The sequence below is a fragment of the Anser cygnoides genome, chromosome 2 (genome assembly GCF_040182565.1).
Source record: "Anser cygnoides isolate HZ-2024a breed goose chromosome 2, Taihu_goose_T2T_genome, whole genome shotgun sequence".
NCBI lineage: Eukaryota > Metazoa > Chordata > Aves > Anseriformes > Anatidae > Anser > Anser cygnoides.
This window is the reverse complement of record NC_089874.1, coordinates 61,748,526-61,765,125: the sequence shown is the minus strand read 5'-3', so window position 1 is coordinate 61,765,125 and position 16,600 is coordinate 61,748,526. Positions and strand designations below refer to the sequence as shown.

The following is a 16,600-nucleotide window of genomic DNA, read 5'->3' as shown; positions in this document are numbered from 1 at the left end:
CCACTGTGCTTAGCTGGGTGCTGCAACATGTGTCTACGCTATTGTCTTTGCTAATTAAAACCCCAGAGAAGTAATTGTGAGGTTGAGTTGCTCAGAGAAGTTAAGGAAATTTGAATGATGTTTGTGCAGATACATTACAAAAAGGCTCCTCTTGGAAAGAAACCATAAAATCAACATCTTTTAACTTTCCTTTCAGATTCCTGTACAGTATTTGCCTTCAGACTGTCTGTTTTTCCGGAGACAGCCAACGCAATCTCCTCTACTCACTCTCCCATTTACCAACTGCATTTTGGGCTGCTTATGATGATATGGATGTTGATTGTGGCTTTCACAAGACCGCCTGGATTTTCCACAGAGTCGTCCTGAGGGATGAAACCGCAGCAAATTCTCAGCTGACCAAAAGGCAGCTCAAGATACTCATTCAGTGTATTTTCTTCCATGAGTAAGAAGCAGATAAGATTTCAGCACAAATGGTGCATTTTAATTATGTTTATAAGTGAAATGCAGAGCAGATGTGGAAAGCACCATTTCAAGTATGCCTACCTCATCCCAGAGGCAGAGTTTCAGTGTTAACATTGCATCTCTCTCTAGAAAATGCTCGATTTGAAAAACTTTTAAAGCTAAAATATCTTGTTGGCCTAGAAGCACTCCTGGCTCCCTGCGCATCTAAGCGTGAATTCTTTTCTTGTATCTGATTTTTGAAATATGTACCAAAGCTTCCTTTCTTAACTTTTTTTTTTTTAAGTTAAAAAAATATATTATAAAGACTAGAATAATGCAAAATAAAATTGATATATCCTGCCCATCTCACTCGCCTTAAAATAAATTCTCTCCTTTACATGCATGTGCGCACACACACACACACATATATATACATACACATATGTTGCATTATATTCTAAGCATTCCTGGATGCTGGATCTTAAGATTATATTGTAAAAACTATTCGACTGGTAAATGATGTGCCTACAATTTGGATATTGTTGATATTATTGCATTTCTTTGGTTATCACACACTAAGATCAATATTGTCAATACCTTTAAAAAAGAGATAACAACTTCAAAATATTGTCAGAAACTTATTTAAAATGGAAGGGGTGCATTATGTTATGCTCAGAGACCAGGCTGCTTTTTTCTGCATTTTAGTTTCTGACAATCTTTGAAAACCAGCTTTTTTGGACCAGTAACATAAATGTAATTTTAGGAGGCTAGAAAAATGCACTAATATTTATAGGAAGCTGTGATGCAGCAAAAATTGTATGGGCTGTTATTCTAACCTATTGCCAGAGGACTGCATTGATCTTTGAAGGGTTAAAGTGCTACCAGGTTACATTAATGTCACCCTTCAGCAATCACTGGCCAATAACATATCAGCAATCAATGCTGTGGTGTGTTGTTCATGACACTCAGTTTTTGGAGACAAGTGGCTGATGTATTTTGACAAGAAGAAAAAAGTCTTGGAAATTCTTACAAATCTTAACTCAGAGAGGAAAATATATGAAACGAACTGCTTCCATTAGAAAAAATGGTAATGTTTGCCATCATAAGTAACAACATTTTATGTCAGTTCAGTGGAGCAGTGAATGAACCAAAACTCTGCTAACCTTCAAAATGGAAAGGATTCTGTAAGTAGGATTTACATAGTCTGAATATTTTATATTTTGAGTGCTCATCACAGCTCGCATAAACTAATACCTAAATATATATTTCAAATAAAGAGAACATTTAACTTCTGGTGGAGTAAAGGAGCAAGACACATTTTGGGTTGTGAATACTGATGCAGGTTCCGCAGCCCCTGCTTCCTGCTGTCTTGTTGGTAATTTTCTTCTACCAAGTTCTCCTAATTTGTGCATGTATGGAAAGGCAGTGCGAGGCTGTTCACTTTGACACAAAGGAAACTTAGAAAAAAAAAATTAATTAGGAAGTCAAACAGCCGTAAAGTAGAAGCATAGAGGGGAAAATAAAAAGCAGAGGCTGTGAGAGGATGCAAGGGGTTAAAGTGCTGACCACTGTCTGCATATATAAAATTATATCACCTTATCTGAAAAGTTTAGGCTCAAAAGAAAAGCCTCGGCTTAAAATGCCTTTTAGGTTTATTAAATCTTTAGGCTGAAGATTACAGCAAGTGTTTTGTCTTTGGTGAGTAGCTGTTTGTCTCACTTTATTTACTTGGTATTGGGTATTTGTCAATGTCATTTCATATCTGCAGAAAATTCATACGTTATATGGAAGTATGTATGTGTGTGAGTGTGCTGAAGGTCACATGACTGTTTCATCCTATTTGGTGGAGCAGCTTGACTTTTTTTCCCTTGCTTTTGGTGATGGTTGTGAGTGCAGAAGTTGATTGACAGATGCATGCCAGAAACCCCCATTCTCCTTTTCAAAGACTACATATGATGGATTGCGATCTTTCAGCTCAGCAGGACACAGGGACCATGCAAGCTGTAATTGGTCAGGTATGGAGTCAGCCATTTCTCAACTCCCCTTTTATTTTTTTTTTTTCACAAGGGTCTAACCATATGATTCACATAATTCATATTTACAGTACCATCTTTCTATCTGTATCTTCAGCTACCAGCGAGTGTAGTACTGAAAGTGAGAAAGGCAAAAGAACCACAATAATCTGGCCAGGGAATCATGAGTTAAACCTAAAATACCATGCTTTTCTTTTAATAAACCCAGTTTATAATTTGGTCTGAGCTTTGCCAAATCGAGCTAGTTATTAATTTACCTCTGTATTTTGTTTAAATGTGCTGAAGTAGAAGAACTGAAGAGTGAAAGTGTTCTGTTTGCTAGGGAGTTGCTTTCTATTTCTGATGCTGTTCATTATTCCTATATTGACTGTATTCCTGTACTACAGGCTGTGGATTTTATTTCCCTCTTTTTCTCTTTATTTCTTGCTTTTTCCTTTCCTTTCCTTTTTTTTTTTTTTTTTGTTCTTTTTTTATTCTTTTACTCCTAACCCAGATAATGTGTGATTGAGCTTGGTAAACGTAGTAGTCTTTGCTGCTGCGGAGGGACAGCCTGCAAATTAAACACTGCCACAATCTGAAAGGTCCAGGTGGTCTGCTCGTGCTTCCTAATGCAATCCAGCACAACAGCTTTAATAAACAGCTCTATTTAGTTCTCCCTCCCTGTATCCAGGGAAGGGAACTGGACTGGGGCTGCTGTGATGAAATGCCAGAAGAATATCTCTCAAAGGCCTCACAAGCTGATTTTTAGAGCTTTTCCGTTTTGTCGTCTTTGTCTTCCAAATGGGTCAGTGAGTCCTTCTCTTTCTGTTTTGTGATTTCTGATAAGTCTGTAGTTTTTATGTGTGTCTTGTAACTGTGCTGATTTGAGCTTAGCCAGAAGAGAGAAGAATCATTGTCTTTTCATTTGCTTCGAATAATAACCTGGAGTGGGGACAGAAATTAAATTATTTTCTCCTGTTGTACACGGAAGGCTGTTTTCCTATGAATGCAGCCAGAGTCGGAAGAGGGTGTCTGTTTTTCTTTTCTTCTAACAAAATCTTAAGCGCTCAACACTTTCTCATTAACCACTGCCTTGTAAATCAGTCTCTGGCAAAGGATATTTTTCGAACTCTCAAAAGTTTGTGTTTTTTGCATATGTTTCCAGTGTACTGAACGCATACTGCTGAAGTGATGACTTAGTATTTGTTTCCTATATATTGATACAATGGTGGAAAAATATGCATCTTGTGCACTGTTTTCAACTAAATCATGGCAAAGCACAGAAGTCCCTCAAAGCACATGGTTTATTAATACCATCGTACACAGTAATGCATTTCTAGGCGGAAAATGTCAAATATGTAATACCATGTTTACCACAGACTTTTATTGCTTTAAATATTTTAAAAATAGAAAATACATTTTTTATTAAAAATCCCCCAAACATTAACAGCTTTCTATTAGGCTGCCTTGCACCTAAAAAGTGGGGCATATTTGCTGGTATTACACTGCTTGAAAATATGTATTTTAGAGCAGGTTAATTACCTTTTTGTGTAAACTTGTCCAGTCTTAAAGAGAAATATTTAATGATCGTAAAGCAAGTGCAATGGCAAGGTTTTGTGCAAGTACAGTTGACAGAAAATTTATCCTGAAACCTTGATAAATCTCAAAGCTTGTGGTATCCCTTTAATGTAACTTTTTCTTTGGCATGTAAGAAAGTGTGAGTTAGCTGTTTTATATTTAAAGGTTGCTAGCTCTAGGAAAGTGATTTTGAGGCTTAAAAGGGTATGAGCATTTTTTTTTCCCCTGGGTGTAACATTGCATATTTCATCAATTTAAAAAAAAAAAAAAAAAAGTTCAGTGAATACCTGGAAAAATGTTTATTGCATGTGTTACTTAATTTCATTTCCTAAAAATCAATAACACTTCAAAGAAAAATACATGTAGCTATTTTAGGTGACTAACTTATTCGTTTTATTTTGTTATAATTGATGGATTTAATTATTGTGCAACTTAATTGTTAGGTATTTCAAGCATTTTTTTGATCTCTGTGTATGCATATTTACCTATTGTATGTGTTAGTGGACACATCCAACAATGTTCATAAAACCACAAAATTTTCAAATATGTTTTTGATTTATTGTCCAGTGTTTGGTCATTATTAGCTATTTGTGAAGATAAAGTGAAGTTAAAAGAAAATTCTGGTTTTTGGTTGTTGTTTTATCATTATTATTGTTAAAAAAAAAAAGTATTCTCTAGTTATAGAATCAAAGACTTACTTAAAACTTGGGAAGCACAGAGCAATCAGCATAATTACCATACATGACTGAAACTAGAAATACACTTTCATAATGTACTCTAATACTCAGCTGATAAGAGAAAATAACCATCAAAAGACAAACCTTATGCCATGAAATCTTGCCACATTGTAAGTCTGTATTTGGTATTGATAAATAATAAAGATTTGCATATTTGGGATGTGTATATTGCTAGAAGAGTCATTCATTTCCTGACACAATTGTTTTAGAAAAAGTTCTTAAGAGTCTTTTTTAACTTTCAAACCTCAGAAATCAAAACTTTAAATAAATGTTTATTATTTTCCTTTTTATAATTTCAGAATCATGATGTTTTTTTCTCCAGCTGTGAGAACTAATTTTTGTTTTAGCTAATCCTGCAGATATAGCTTTAAATTCCATCTTGTTTGCTGCTAATGGAGTGTGAACTTGTCTAATTAAAAATCCAAACTATACATGTGTATCTCTGCTCCAATAGAGATCAGAAACACTAGCAGTTATTTGTAGTTCAAACACTCGTCTGTGTATGACACAAAAGTAATAGCAGGATCATGCTGATTTAAAGGCATTTTCAACACAAAGTACTTGTTCATCATTAAATGCATTTTCCACACTTTTTTTTTTTATCCTTGATTTTCTCTGTCTCTGAGCACCAGTGTCCACAGTGGCTCCCACTGGTGATGGCAATGGTCAGCAGAGCGCTGCAATCCTAACCACTACCTGGCACCTGGCTGTACTGGCTCCAAGGTGCAGAACTGGATGCATGCCTTCCCTCTGGATTTTTCCTCCCCCAAGCAAGCAATTAAACAGCCAAGTACTCTGAAAAACAACCTCCTTGCCTAGTGTGTCAAGATCTAGAAGCTCATTGCTCATTGTGATTTTGATTCATAACTGGAGTGCTTGGAATGAAACCCCGATCTCTGACAGCAGTAGTCTGTAGCGTCCTTCCTTGCACACTGAACCATAATATCCATTATTTTTACAAATGCCTTTTGCTTTTAGATAAACAGTTAGCTGGATTTTGTGCCACATTCCATGTATAGCCTGACCCTACTTAAATGAACAGGTAATTAAACGTATCATGTAATTATTCCAAATATTTTTCTACCTTCCGTATTTTCTAAAAATGTGTGCTGTACCTTTTTCTTCTATTTTGCTTTTCTTTTTCTTTCCTTTCTTTCTTTCTTTTTTTTTTTCTATTTTTTTTTTTCAGACCTGAGCTTGTGAGTGACAGGTTAGTTCATCAGCATTACAGCCCTCCTGTTTTTGTCTCATCTCATGCAGACAGGTCACCGTGTCCAATCACCCTTCTGGCTCTGCTGGCCCCAGGGGACCCAAGGCCAGCCTGCCATCTTGATCCACCGGCCTCAGGGCCCGGGCTGGCTGCACATTTCTGTGTTCACTGGTTCTTGCAAATATATGGGGGGTGGGGGGTGGAAGGGTATGTGCGTGTGCTTAAATAAGATCTCTCTGAAGTGAGAGGAAGTAAATTAGGTAACACTCTTCTTCAAATAAGCATGCCTTTGTGATTATTATTGCGATGTTTGACTTTTCTTTCTACATGCTACCCATGTTTATTTTATATATTTCAATGGCATCCTCCATGTAACCTCATCATCTGGTAAAAGTTATTTATGCAAGGGTAAACACAGCTCTCTGCCCGTAGAGAGTTCTGCTCCGGAGCCCAGTTTAGGTGAGTGATACATTGCTTAGCCGAGGTGGGTCTTCCTGTTCTATGTTTTAGTTTCTTGGTTTGGGGTTTATTCATTCTTTTTTTTTTTTCTTTTTTTTCCCCTCCACAATTAAAGGGGACAGAGCAGGGGGAAAAATGCTTTGGAGAGACCATTCATTTCATGGTCCACTTCCAGAAGTTTGCTCTGTTGTCAGTATTGTTTTGTAGTGCAGATCACTGCATATCTGGGAGTTTAATTTTTACCAAACGAAAATTAGGTCTATAGTGTCAGTTTGTCTTAAGCATCTTTAAGTGATTCCTCTTGTAGTAGTAGAGAAGGTCCTTTTCTCTTGGAATACCCATTCCTGTCTCTTATACACAGGAGCGCCTATAACTTACGCCTATAACTTACGCAGAAAAGAACCAACTTACACATAATTTTAAGATGCACTTTGAGAATACATGAAGGAATTAGGTGCTTTCATCACCAGTTTGGGACAAATCCTGTTCTCACAAGCAGGACCAGACCCTTTGCTGTAAGCATGACTACTTGCATAAGTGAGGTCAGAGTATGTGTCCCCTTGTCTGCTCTGTCAGTGCCCAGCACAGACACAGCTGTCCTTTGCAGTCACCAGCAGTCGCTTTCCGCGCTTTAAGAAAGTGAGAGAGAGGTGTATGGACAGGTACAAGCTGACTGTTGTTTCCAGGAGTAGAGAGGCAGTGTAAACAATAAGAATCATGTTTGAGAAACTTCAAAAACATTCTTTTTTAATATTTATGAACAAGCTGGTACTCTGATAATGAAGCATTCCATCTCCACAGAAACGTGCTGTTTTATACGCTCTCCAGCATACTGTGTCCTTAAGAATTATTATTGTAAGGAGATGCAGGAATGTGGCTGTAATATTTTACAGTATAAATATTTGTTGTAGAGGAGTTTGGATCTCGTTAATTTAATATATGTAAATTCTTTGGTCGTAGGCCTGGATTCTAGCAAAAGAATGCATTTCTCTGTTGACTTTTCTTTTTACAGCAGAAAAGATGGATTTTATCATTTTCATTCATGCTTAAGAAGATTTTTCTTGTTTTCACACCAAAATCAGGTTTTAATTGAAATCAGCCCTCTAAAAACATCTTTATTCATTTTTCCTTATTGAATTTCTTTTCCTTTTTTTTTTTCTTTTTTCCTATTTCATGTACTTCTCTGCTGTCTCATGTGTTAGTTTGTGGGTCAGACCAATTAAGAGGTCAAAGCTCTAAAAAGATGTGATTTGTACTCTGTGTATATTCACTGTTATTCTAATTGTAAAAGAAAAATAATGTATGTCAGATGACCTTTAAATTGCTGGGCAAGCAACACTCGTCCAGTGATGTAGATTTCTATCTTTTGGCAATGTATTTACATTCAAGTACCTCTGTGTTTCCTAGATGGTAGGCTGATAAACTAAATATCAGTCTGGGCCACTTCTGTATGTACAGTACATAGAAGTGACCGTGCTGAGCCTCTTATCTCACACTGACCTGTAGCTGTAACAAGACTTTTATTTTTCTTCTCTGATCTGAACTGCAACTCAAATGGGAGAAAATAAAAGGACAATTGAAGACAAATTGTATATAGCATTTTCAACATTAGATGAGGGCATGGCAAAATATTCTTGTTCCTGTGATTTACATCTCTCAGTGGCATTTACTTGCAATGCTGCTTCTTTTCCTGAAATTGTAAAAATGGCAGGAAGAACTTCAGACCACTCAGTTCTGAATATACACGTGATTATATCCCATTTAAGTTAACAGGACTTACGCCTCTACTTAAAAGTTGCTCAGCAACTTAAGTGCATGTAAGAAGTCTGCAGCTGCTGAATCTTTAGGTATGTAAGCAGCGCCTGCTGCCTCAAGCTGCACAGCACAGCACTGAGCTCAGTGGGACTCCTCACGTAAATAACACTTTCCAGGATCTGGTCCAACTTGCCTATTGAGTAACTGTCACAGCTAATAAATATAACTAAGCCTGGTTTAAATGCCAGCTAAATAATTGTAATGTAAACTCTTATAATTAGAACTGACGATTAGGATTAAAGATAGTAATTCAAGGCCCTTGAACATTTTTAGGTTTCAAGAATGTCAGGGCTACAGGTAAATGGACTATAGCTTCAGGGTTTTTGTTTTATCATTGGCTTTGAAACCTCTGTGATATGTAGGACTATTTCTTCAAAAGAGAAAGATTAGTTGTTGATATTTGCTACTGATTCTCTGTTGACTGGTAGTGCTGTTCCACAGGAGAGCTTTATCTAACTGCTAGATCAAAAGAAAATTTTGAAGATCAAGAAACTGTTCTAAATTCCTAGCCATTTTGAAAAGTGGTAGAGGCTTTCACAGCAAGCTGGAAAAAGAAAGTGGGAGGGGACACAAAAAGCTTTATTCCAATCCAACCTTACATTATCAATCACTTAAACTAAATATTCTTAAGCTATTTAAAATAGATTTTGTAGTTACTAAGATTAAAAAAAGCCTATTGTTATTATCAAAGAGTGGTACAATTTGTATACACCACACTTGATTATAGCAAAATTAGGTCCAGCAAGTTGTTATGCAGTCTTCCTTTCACTCACGTGCATAACAGCAATCAATGTCATTAACGCTTGTGCATTAAAGTTGAGGAAATGTGTTTTGGGGAAGAGAACTTTGAAACGTGATCTTACTCTCAGGTGTACTGCACAGCTGTCCTGTGCCCGTTGCTTGTGCCAGTAAGGATTTACAGGGCCAGATGCTGACACCTGTTCTTGTCAAAACAGGTGGGTCCAGTCTTGATGGGTTTTCATGGACCACCTTACTGTAAAACAAATCCAATAATTTGATAAGCACTGCTGCAAAATCTTACTTGCAAGAGTAACTTTTGCTCCTGTGATGTTTCCAGAAAGTGTTATGTGTAACACAGCAAGTGTTACTTGCTCAGCATGATCTATTTGGTCTGCTCTTTGCAGGATGAGGCTCTTAACCCACAAATGGGCATTGCAAAGAGAACCAGGTACTTAAGCAAAAAGAAAGTGTTAGAAAGGAAATTCATGTTACTTCAGTCACTGATTTCATCAAGTAATTCTTATTTTACAAGTTTGTAGCATTTTCAGGGCTTTCAGGTTTATGTGTCTGAAAGACATAATCAAAGAAACAAAGAAGACACAATCCAGCTGTGTAATGGCTTCCAAAAAGGAAATGTTATAAGGACAATGGTAAAAGACAAAAGTTTTTTTTTATTTTTATTTTTTTTGTCACCCCCTGCTATGGAAACAAGAGATTCAAGCAACAGAAAATAACAGGGCATGAACTTTTTACAGGCAGATTAGTGAAAATCGTGTTAATCTTATTGCAGAACAGCTGCTGTTAGACATGCTATCACAGACACTGCTGTATCAGAATATTGTCCTTTTTACCAAACTGTTTTTATCTCTAACTACTTTTCCACTTACTGAGCCAACCTGTGAAGCTCTAACACAGCTTTTACTTGAGCTTCACTCGCATTTCTTGTGCAATGAAGTAAGGAGAAGTTTTGCTGGAATAACAAGTCTATTTAAAAAAAAAACAGTGACTTTGGCCCATTTCTGGAAGTTATGTTAAAAAAAAAAAATTGCTGCACAGACTAAGACTGAAAGAGCAATATTCATGTTTAAGATATTTCAAATCTTGATCTCAAGCTTATGACTTAAAATCACTGTCTGCTATCAATGGCAAACAAGCAACAGCTTTCATTTATTCATATTCTAACACAGGTGATTAAAGGCTGTAATTTTTTTAAATTTATAAAAATAGAGAACTGTACCTGATTGCTACCCAATCCAGATTTAAAAATTAAAAATGGTTAAACATGCAAATAGCTGTAACATGGTTTAAGGCACACAATTCTGAGATATTGTGGTGATCGCTGTATCTGTTGGTATTGGAACCAGATGCTGCCCAGTGCTGAATGCTTTCAGAGTCCTGGACTTCCCACCAGTTTAAGACTATGTTCCAGCAAGTCCTGAATGTTTTCAGTGGCCTTTGAGGTAGGATTTGGCCCTGAAGGTCCCAAGGGAAATTTTTCATTTGATATTTTTTCCAGCTCAGACATTGTTAATGAAGGAAAAAATGAAAGGCTTCCCATGAAAACTAAGTGTCTAGTGAAAGAAAATCTAGGGAACAAACAGCTATTGCAGGATTTCTGGCCATAAGCCTTACCTTCCCCTCACTCTGCCCATCCCTTTCTGTGTACAAAACGTGCTTCACATTCTTCTAGTGGATTATACAAAGCAGAAATAATATCTGCAAACAAGAAGCTCTCAGTCTTTTGGAGGAAAGGTTGAAAGTTGTGGCAAATGCAAAAATGGCTTCTAATGTGGAAGAATAAAGCAGAGAACATCAAATTCATTTCACTTAGTGTCACTCATGATGATTTATCTTTATAGTCAGGGCAAACTGTGGTCTCAGAGCTGAAACTTTTTTTTTTTTTCCATTAAGAGAAAAAAAAAATCCACCATAAAACAGGATGTTCCAGCTTGGTTCTTACGTCCTTAGGGTTGCAATATTGAATTCAGAATTGGGGAAGCTTAATCTTGCAGCCAGATTTGACAAACAGTAGGTAGAAGTGTTGGTTTGTGTATCATAATATCCGTGGTTGGAAATAAAGAAAGATCAGATTTCTTCCAGGAGTTTGGATGTAGTACGGAGTTTGGACATACCACCTGCTCCAGCTTCTCACCAGAAAAGGCAAGAAAACCCATGTGTGTAAGTCAGCGAGCAAAGCTCACGCTTTCAAAGCCTGACTGAAGACAAATTGGAGTACATGTGAGGGTTTGTTAATGGATCTGAACACAGTTATCTTTTTGTTTGTTTTAGTGATGTTGCTTATTTGAAGGGCCATCATGAAACCATTGAAGCACATCCACAGACTGATCACGAAAGCTCACATCAGCACCATATTGCACATTAGACTATGTGACACTGAAGGCTTGGATGTCATCTGGCCTCAGTGGGATTCAGACAATCAAAATAATAAGCTAGTTTTCCAGCTCTACTCCATTAACCCTGGAGAGCAGGAGTCTGTGTGCAGGTAGGTGAAAACCTGGAGGCTTCATCTGAGATCTTAGGGGTTGATCAATCGACTCATTGGCCGCTGTTGGCCACAAGTAAGACCTGGGTTTTGAATAATCAGTCAAAAGAAGCACTGAAGCCTGGGGTTTCATTCCCTGCATGTATTGGCTGCAGTTTATTTTTTCAACTCCTGCTGGATTCTTAGCAAGAGGAGAAATTGAGGGTTGCCCCCTAACTAGGGAATTAGAGTGACCCTGTGATAAATTTTAACCCAAGAGGCACTGTGGATATTCAGCAAGCCTTTGTTCTGTTCTGCTCATCTCCTTATGCCAGGCCCATCACCATAGTTATTAGATCTCAAAGATTACGTTCTTTGATCTAGTGCTTTCTAAATCCTTAAACCACAGTTTATTTATTTAAAAGGTTATATCCAGCATTGGATTGGATTGTAAAGTACCCTTTGACTCTTCCATGAAGGACACAGTAGAAACACATGCTGCTGAAGGACTATTTCCTTCTGACCACAAAGAACCACAGAAATTTGTTGAATTAAGAACTGCACAGGAATCTGTGCTTTTAATCTGGTCACTGTGTTGAATTTTTTGTTTAACCTCATTGGTACAGTGATGTCATTCTTTTCTGATGAAACAGGCATTCATTAGGTATGTAGGTGAATCTCAGCTAGTCTCTAAATTAAAAACAAAAACAGCAAACAAACAAAACCTTGCAAAGTAACCTCACATTTCCCTAACAAAATAAAATCACACTAAACCCCATCCAGATGTTAAAAGTGAGTGTATTCAAGATCTGTTCTTGGGGTCTGTTTTTTGATCTGATGTTTACCAGTGTGAATCACAAGTAACTCTGCAAGGCTAAATATAGTTACATTTGGGTAAACATGATCAACAGCAGCTTTTAAGCTTGTTCCATCAGATTCAGAAGCCCTTACATGAGCAAATTTCCCAGTGTAGTCTACAACGCTTGTTTAATTATGAACTGTGTGATGTGACTCCCAAGCAAACCAGCAAGAAGGCGCAGAAAGCAAAAGAAAAGGACACTGAAATTGAGCCCAGTGTGCTCTATCCCCTGACTGATATTAATTATACAACATTCAAACTGGTCTCTTTTTTCCCCATCAGTCCTGCAAGGCAAACTGTAAGAATTCTCATGCAATTTCCCTTAATTCCAGAATAACCAAGACCGGAATTGGCACCTGAAAAGAGAAATCTTATTAAAAATAGCTATTATCGTTTCATTCTTTAACGCTTGTGTTTGGTTATTTTTCTTTTTTTGAGAAGCTTAGCCCCTGGAGATAGTAGCCTGATTCTACTTTACACTTAGACCTCTTTATACCATCTGGCAGTACAAAACAGCTGTAAAGTGGGTGTAAAAGTCATTCATTTATGTGTACTTCAAAGCTTCTATATTTCCAGAATGGAAGAAAATCACCATAGTGTAAATGGGAATCAGGGCCAAATAGATAGAAGGGAATTTCCATTTTTCAGATGGAAATGGAAAAGGAATAGGCAGAAATCAGACAGGGGGAAGAGGAGAAGGAATAAGACTTATTTAGTTGCAGACAGGTGTCCATTAACATCCATTCTTCTGGTCAACTGAAATGAAAAAAAAGAAAGGGTGAAAGGGCCAGACCCTGTTTTACCATCAACTCTACATTTGCTGGTAGTAATGAAAACATGAAAGAGAGGGGAAGTGAGCACCATCAAACCATAGTAGTCAGTAATTGACAACACAACCAAAACAAAGACTGCTTTCTCAATCAATCAAGTGCATTACTGTTTTAAAATGAGTATGATTCTGAGCTACCCACTCAACAGAACAAAAGGCTTAATCTATTTTTCTTTTTCCTTTTTTTTTTTTTTTTTTTTTACCCATGGGCTGCATTGTAGTTCACTGCAACATTTGACAAAGATCTATGTTTCCAGAGCATTACTCAGTTAGTGTACCTGGATTAGTGAAAAAGAAAACAAATGAAATTCATAGGAATTAATTTCAGTTAAACTCCCTCTTTCTATACTTTATGTTGTCAGATGAATGCTTCAACTCGCAGTCAAAGGTGAATAAAAACAGCAAAACAAAGAGAGAAGTGAAACACAGAATGACAGTTATGCTAATGGGAAACATCTTAAAATTTAGGCAGACATGGGAAAAAAAAACATTAAAATAACAATTTTGGGGTTGACCTAAGAGTTTTCTTTGAAAATTTCAGTAGCTTCCTACTCCATTTTCTTTTATAACCCTTTTAAAATAGGCATATAGGAGGCTTAAGAGTTTCTGTGAAGGTTGTGAGATTTTTCTCTTTGCTTCCCCATTTTGTGGAAGCCCAAGGGAAAAATATAGAAGGTGCTACAAGCCCTGCCAATAATTAAAGTAACTCAGTATTTCCTATCTTAAGACCTTTTCTGCTGTTGCTCTTAGTAGTTTCACCTAGTTGGCTACCTCATCCTGAATATTTTTGAAGACAATTTCAGCCAAAATACTTCAGCTGTTTACTCAGAGGTTAGGGAAATATGGGTTAGTTTTACCCATGTTGAAGACACTCCATATTTAAGAGTGAAAGCTTGAATTTGATGAGGAGTAAGAGCATTTTGTCTATGATATCTCTTTGGGAATCCCATGACAATCCACCCATGTTTGATTACATTCCAAGCTTTTGAAAAAAGTAGTTGGCACATGCTCACTTGGCAACTCCAAACAGCTATATCCCCTGAAGATTCACAGAAAAAAAGAAGCGTGAAAGTAACCTCAAAGTCATCAGCACATCAACAGGATCAGCTTATCTGAATCACATCAGACAGGTATTCGTCTAAGTGCTTCCTGAAAAATTCCAGCAATACTGATTCCACAATACCCTTGTGCTGTTTGTTCTGTGTTTCTCTCTTTAGCATGCGTTGTTATAAAGTTTTCCTTATGGAAAAATGAATCTTTCTTGCTCCAAGTTAAGCCCATATCTTCTCCCCTCTTTTATGGGTATAATTATTTATCCCTCTTGAAAGCTTAGCGTCTAACTTGGACTGTCTTGGAAAATGGTAGAGGTGGCACCAGGGACCATTGCTCTTCTGTGTGTTCAGTGACATTTTTGCCCGTCTGGCAAAGATGGTGGAACGCGAGATTTGATTCAAATGAAGACAGGACAAGAGCCAGGGAGGATACAGGCGTAGATTGAAACAAGGAGTCAGCCAGGACTAGAAACTGGTGAGCAAAGGAGAGGAAAAGGGGGAACTTGTCAAAAGACAGGGTACAAGAGAGGTTGGGAACTGGAAAGAACAGTAAGTCAGTTTGTCTGTGAGAAAGCTGAGACCAGAGGGGCAGCAGGGAGGGGACCAGACCTGCCTGGGGACATAGGCTGAAATGGAGAACCTGTGGGGCAGGTCCCCTCACTGTTCAAAAATTTCAGCTGGCAAATCCCATTGGTAAAGTGTCTCAGCTTTCCCTTAAAATTACTGCAAGGCTATATATGCAAAATATGAACAAGAGTATTTCAATTAAGTCACATAATTCAAACGAAATATTTGTACAGTTATAATGTGTTTTCCTTGTAAATATGTACAATAGCCTCTTTAGTTATGAAAACAACTAAGGCTTACATAACTGTAAAAACACATTTTGTAGATGAGGTTCCTTTAGTGTGACCTGTGCACTTCTGCACTGTTTTCATAATAGTATTTGACAACATAGATACTATTTTATCATACTTCTTTCTGAATATTATATCTGATATATAATGGGCTTTGGTTTCCAGAAAGGAAAGAAAAAAAAATATTACAGGCCAAATTCCAGAAAACGCATACTTGATTTCAAATTATTTTTCTTTTTTTGGAGGGGGGTGGATTTTACAGAAAAAAGTAACTTTGAATTTAGTACTTACTATCTTTGATGGGAGGAGAAAATCTTCTGAAACTTCTTTAGCTTTTCTTTAGCATTATTTACAATTGCAACTATACATAAACTAATGCATGATTAGTAATAGAATACTACCATATTGAAGGAAAAGTAGGAATAGGTGGCTACTACAAAACACTTATGTGGAGCAGGGTGATACATACAGGGAAAGAATTAATTGTCAATAAGGAGGTGTGAAAAAAAAGAAGAAAAATGGAGATGCAGAGAGAAAGAGGAGTATAGCAGCTATAAAAAATACATTTTACTTAGGCTGAAAATTCCAATTGTTTTTTAATATGTTTGTTACAGTTTTATATAGTGATCCAGCACCCATAGACCTTACAAGAGTTGAAAATTTAGAATTGAGGATAATAGAAATACCTCCATATTACATCTTTTCTCTTCAACTTTATCTATTCAGCAGTTGTTCAAAATAGAAGCTTGTAGTAATGGTACAATATATGGGGTTTAAGCAGGTGTAACCACTTAGAGACAAGTATAAAAAGAGGGCTTGAGCCTATCATTTTTATGTTCTTTATCACATTTTACAAAAAACTTTTAGTTGTTTCTACTATTAATGTTAATTGCTTAAGTTTAGCTTTTCTGTCCTAACTCAAGACAGGCATAGGAGTTGTGTAGTGACTAATTAGCACCTATGATGTTTCAGATAAAGGCTACAAAATCAAGAACAAGCCTATAAAGCTATACTTAAAACTGACTGACTCCCAAATTTGTTCTGTTAATAGAGATATTGCTGCCTGTAGTAGTCTTCCCCTCCTGATGTGATTTAATGATCCTTCTGAAATTGCTTTTGTAAAAGGCACTTTATTGTTTTGGTTAGTATCCTTCTGCTTTGGGTTAGCTTCTGCTTGGTAAAATCTAACTTGGATACTCACAGCTTCTGTGGCAGTGTTGTATGCAATACTGAGTAAGGTTAGGAGGATAATTATATATTTCAGGTTCTCTGTTCATGTTTTTTTTCATGTTTTAATAACTTCTATTATTTGATTGGCTGTCTTAAGTTTTGCTAAAATAATGTAATCTTTTGTTTTTGTAAATGAGCATGAGGTAAATTTGTGAGAATGGGTTTCATGTGCAAGCTCACTCAGGTACCAGGGGCCTGGATTTGTATCACTAAATTGCTTTATGCTGTAGTCCTGGGTCTGTACCCCTGTGCTCATGGACAGTTACTAAAGGTATTTGGACAGCAAATACTAGGTATG

The 16,600-nt window shown here is 36.9% G+C and overlaps 1 protein-coding gene across 1 annotated transcript in view; it reads left to right on the top strand.

Annotated features, from left to right (window-relative positions):
• Nucleotides 1–801: 801 nt before the first annotated feature.
• Nucleotides 802–16,600, top strand: part of POU6F2 (POU class 6 homeobox 2) — a 328,816-nt gene continuing 313,017 nt past the window's right edge. The window contains exon 1 of the mRNA XM_048051634.2: nucleotides 802–2,456. Within this exon, the coding sequence (XP_047907591.1) occupies nucleotides 2,352–2,456 (105 nt within the window). The 5' untranslated portion in view covers nucleotides 802–2,351. The remainder of the gene's footprint in view (nucleotides 2,457–16,600) is intronic.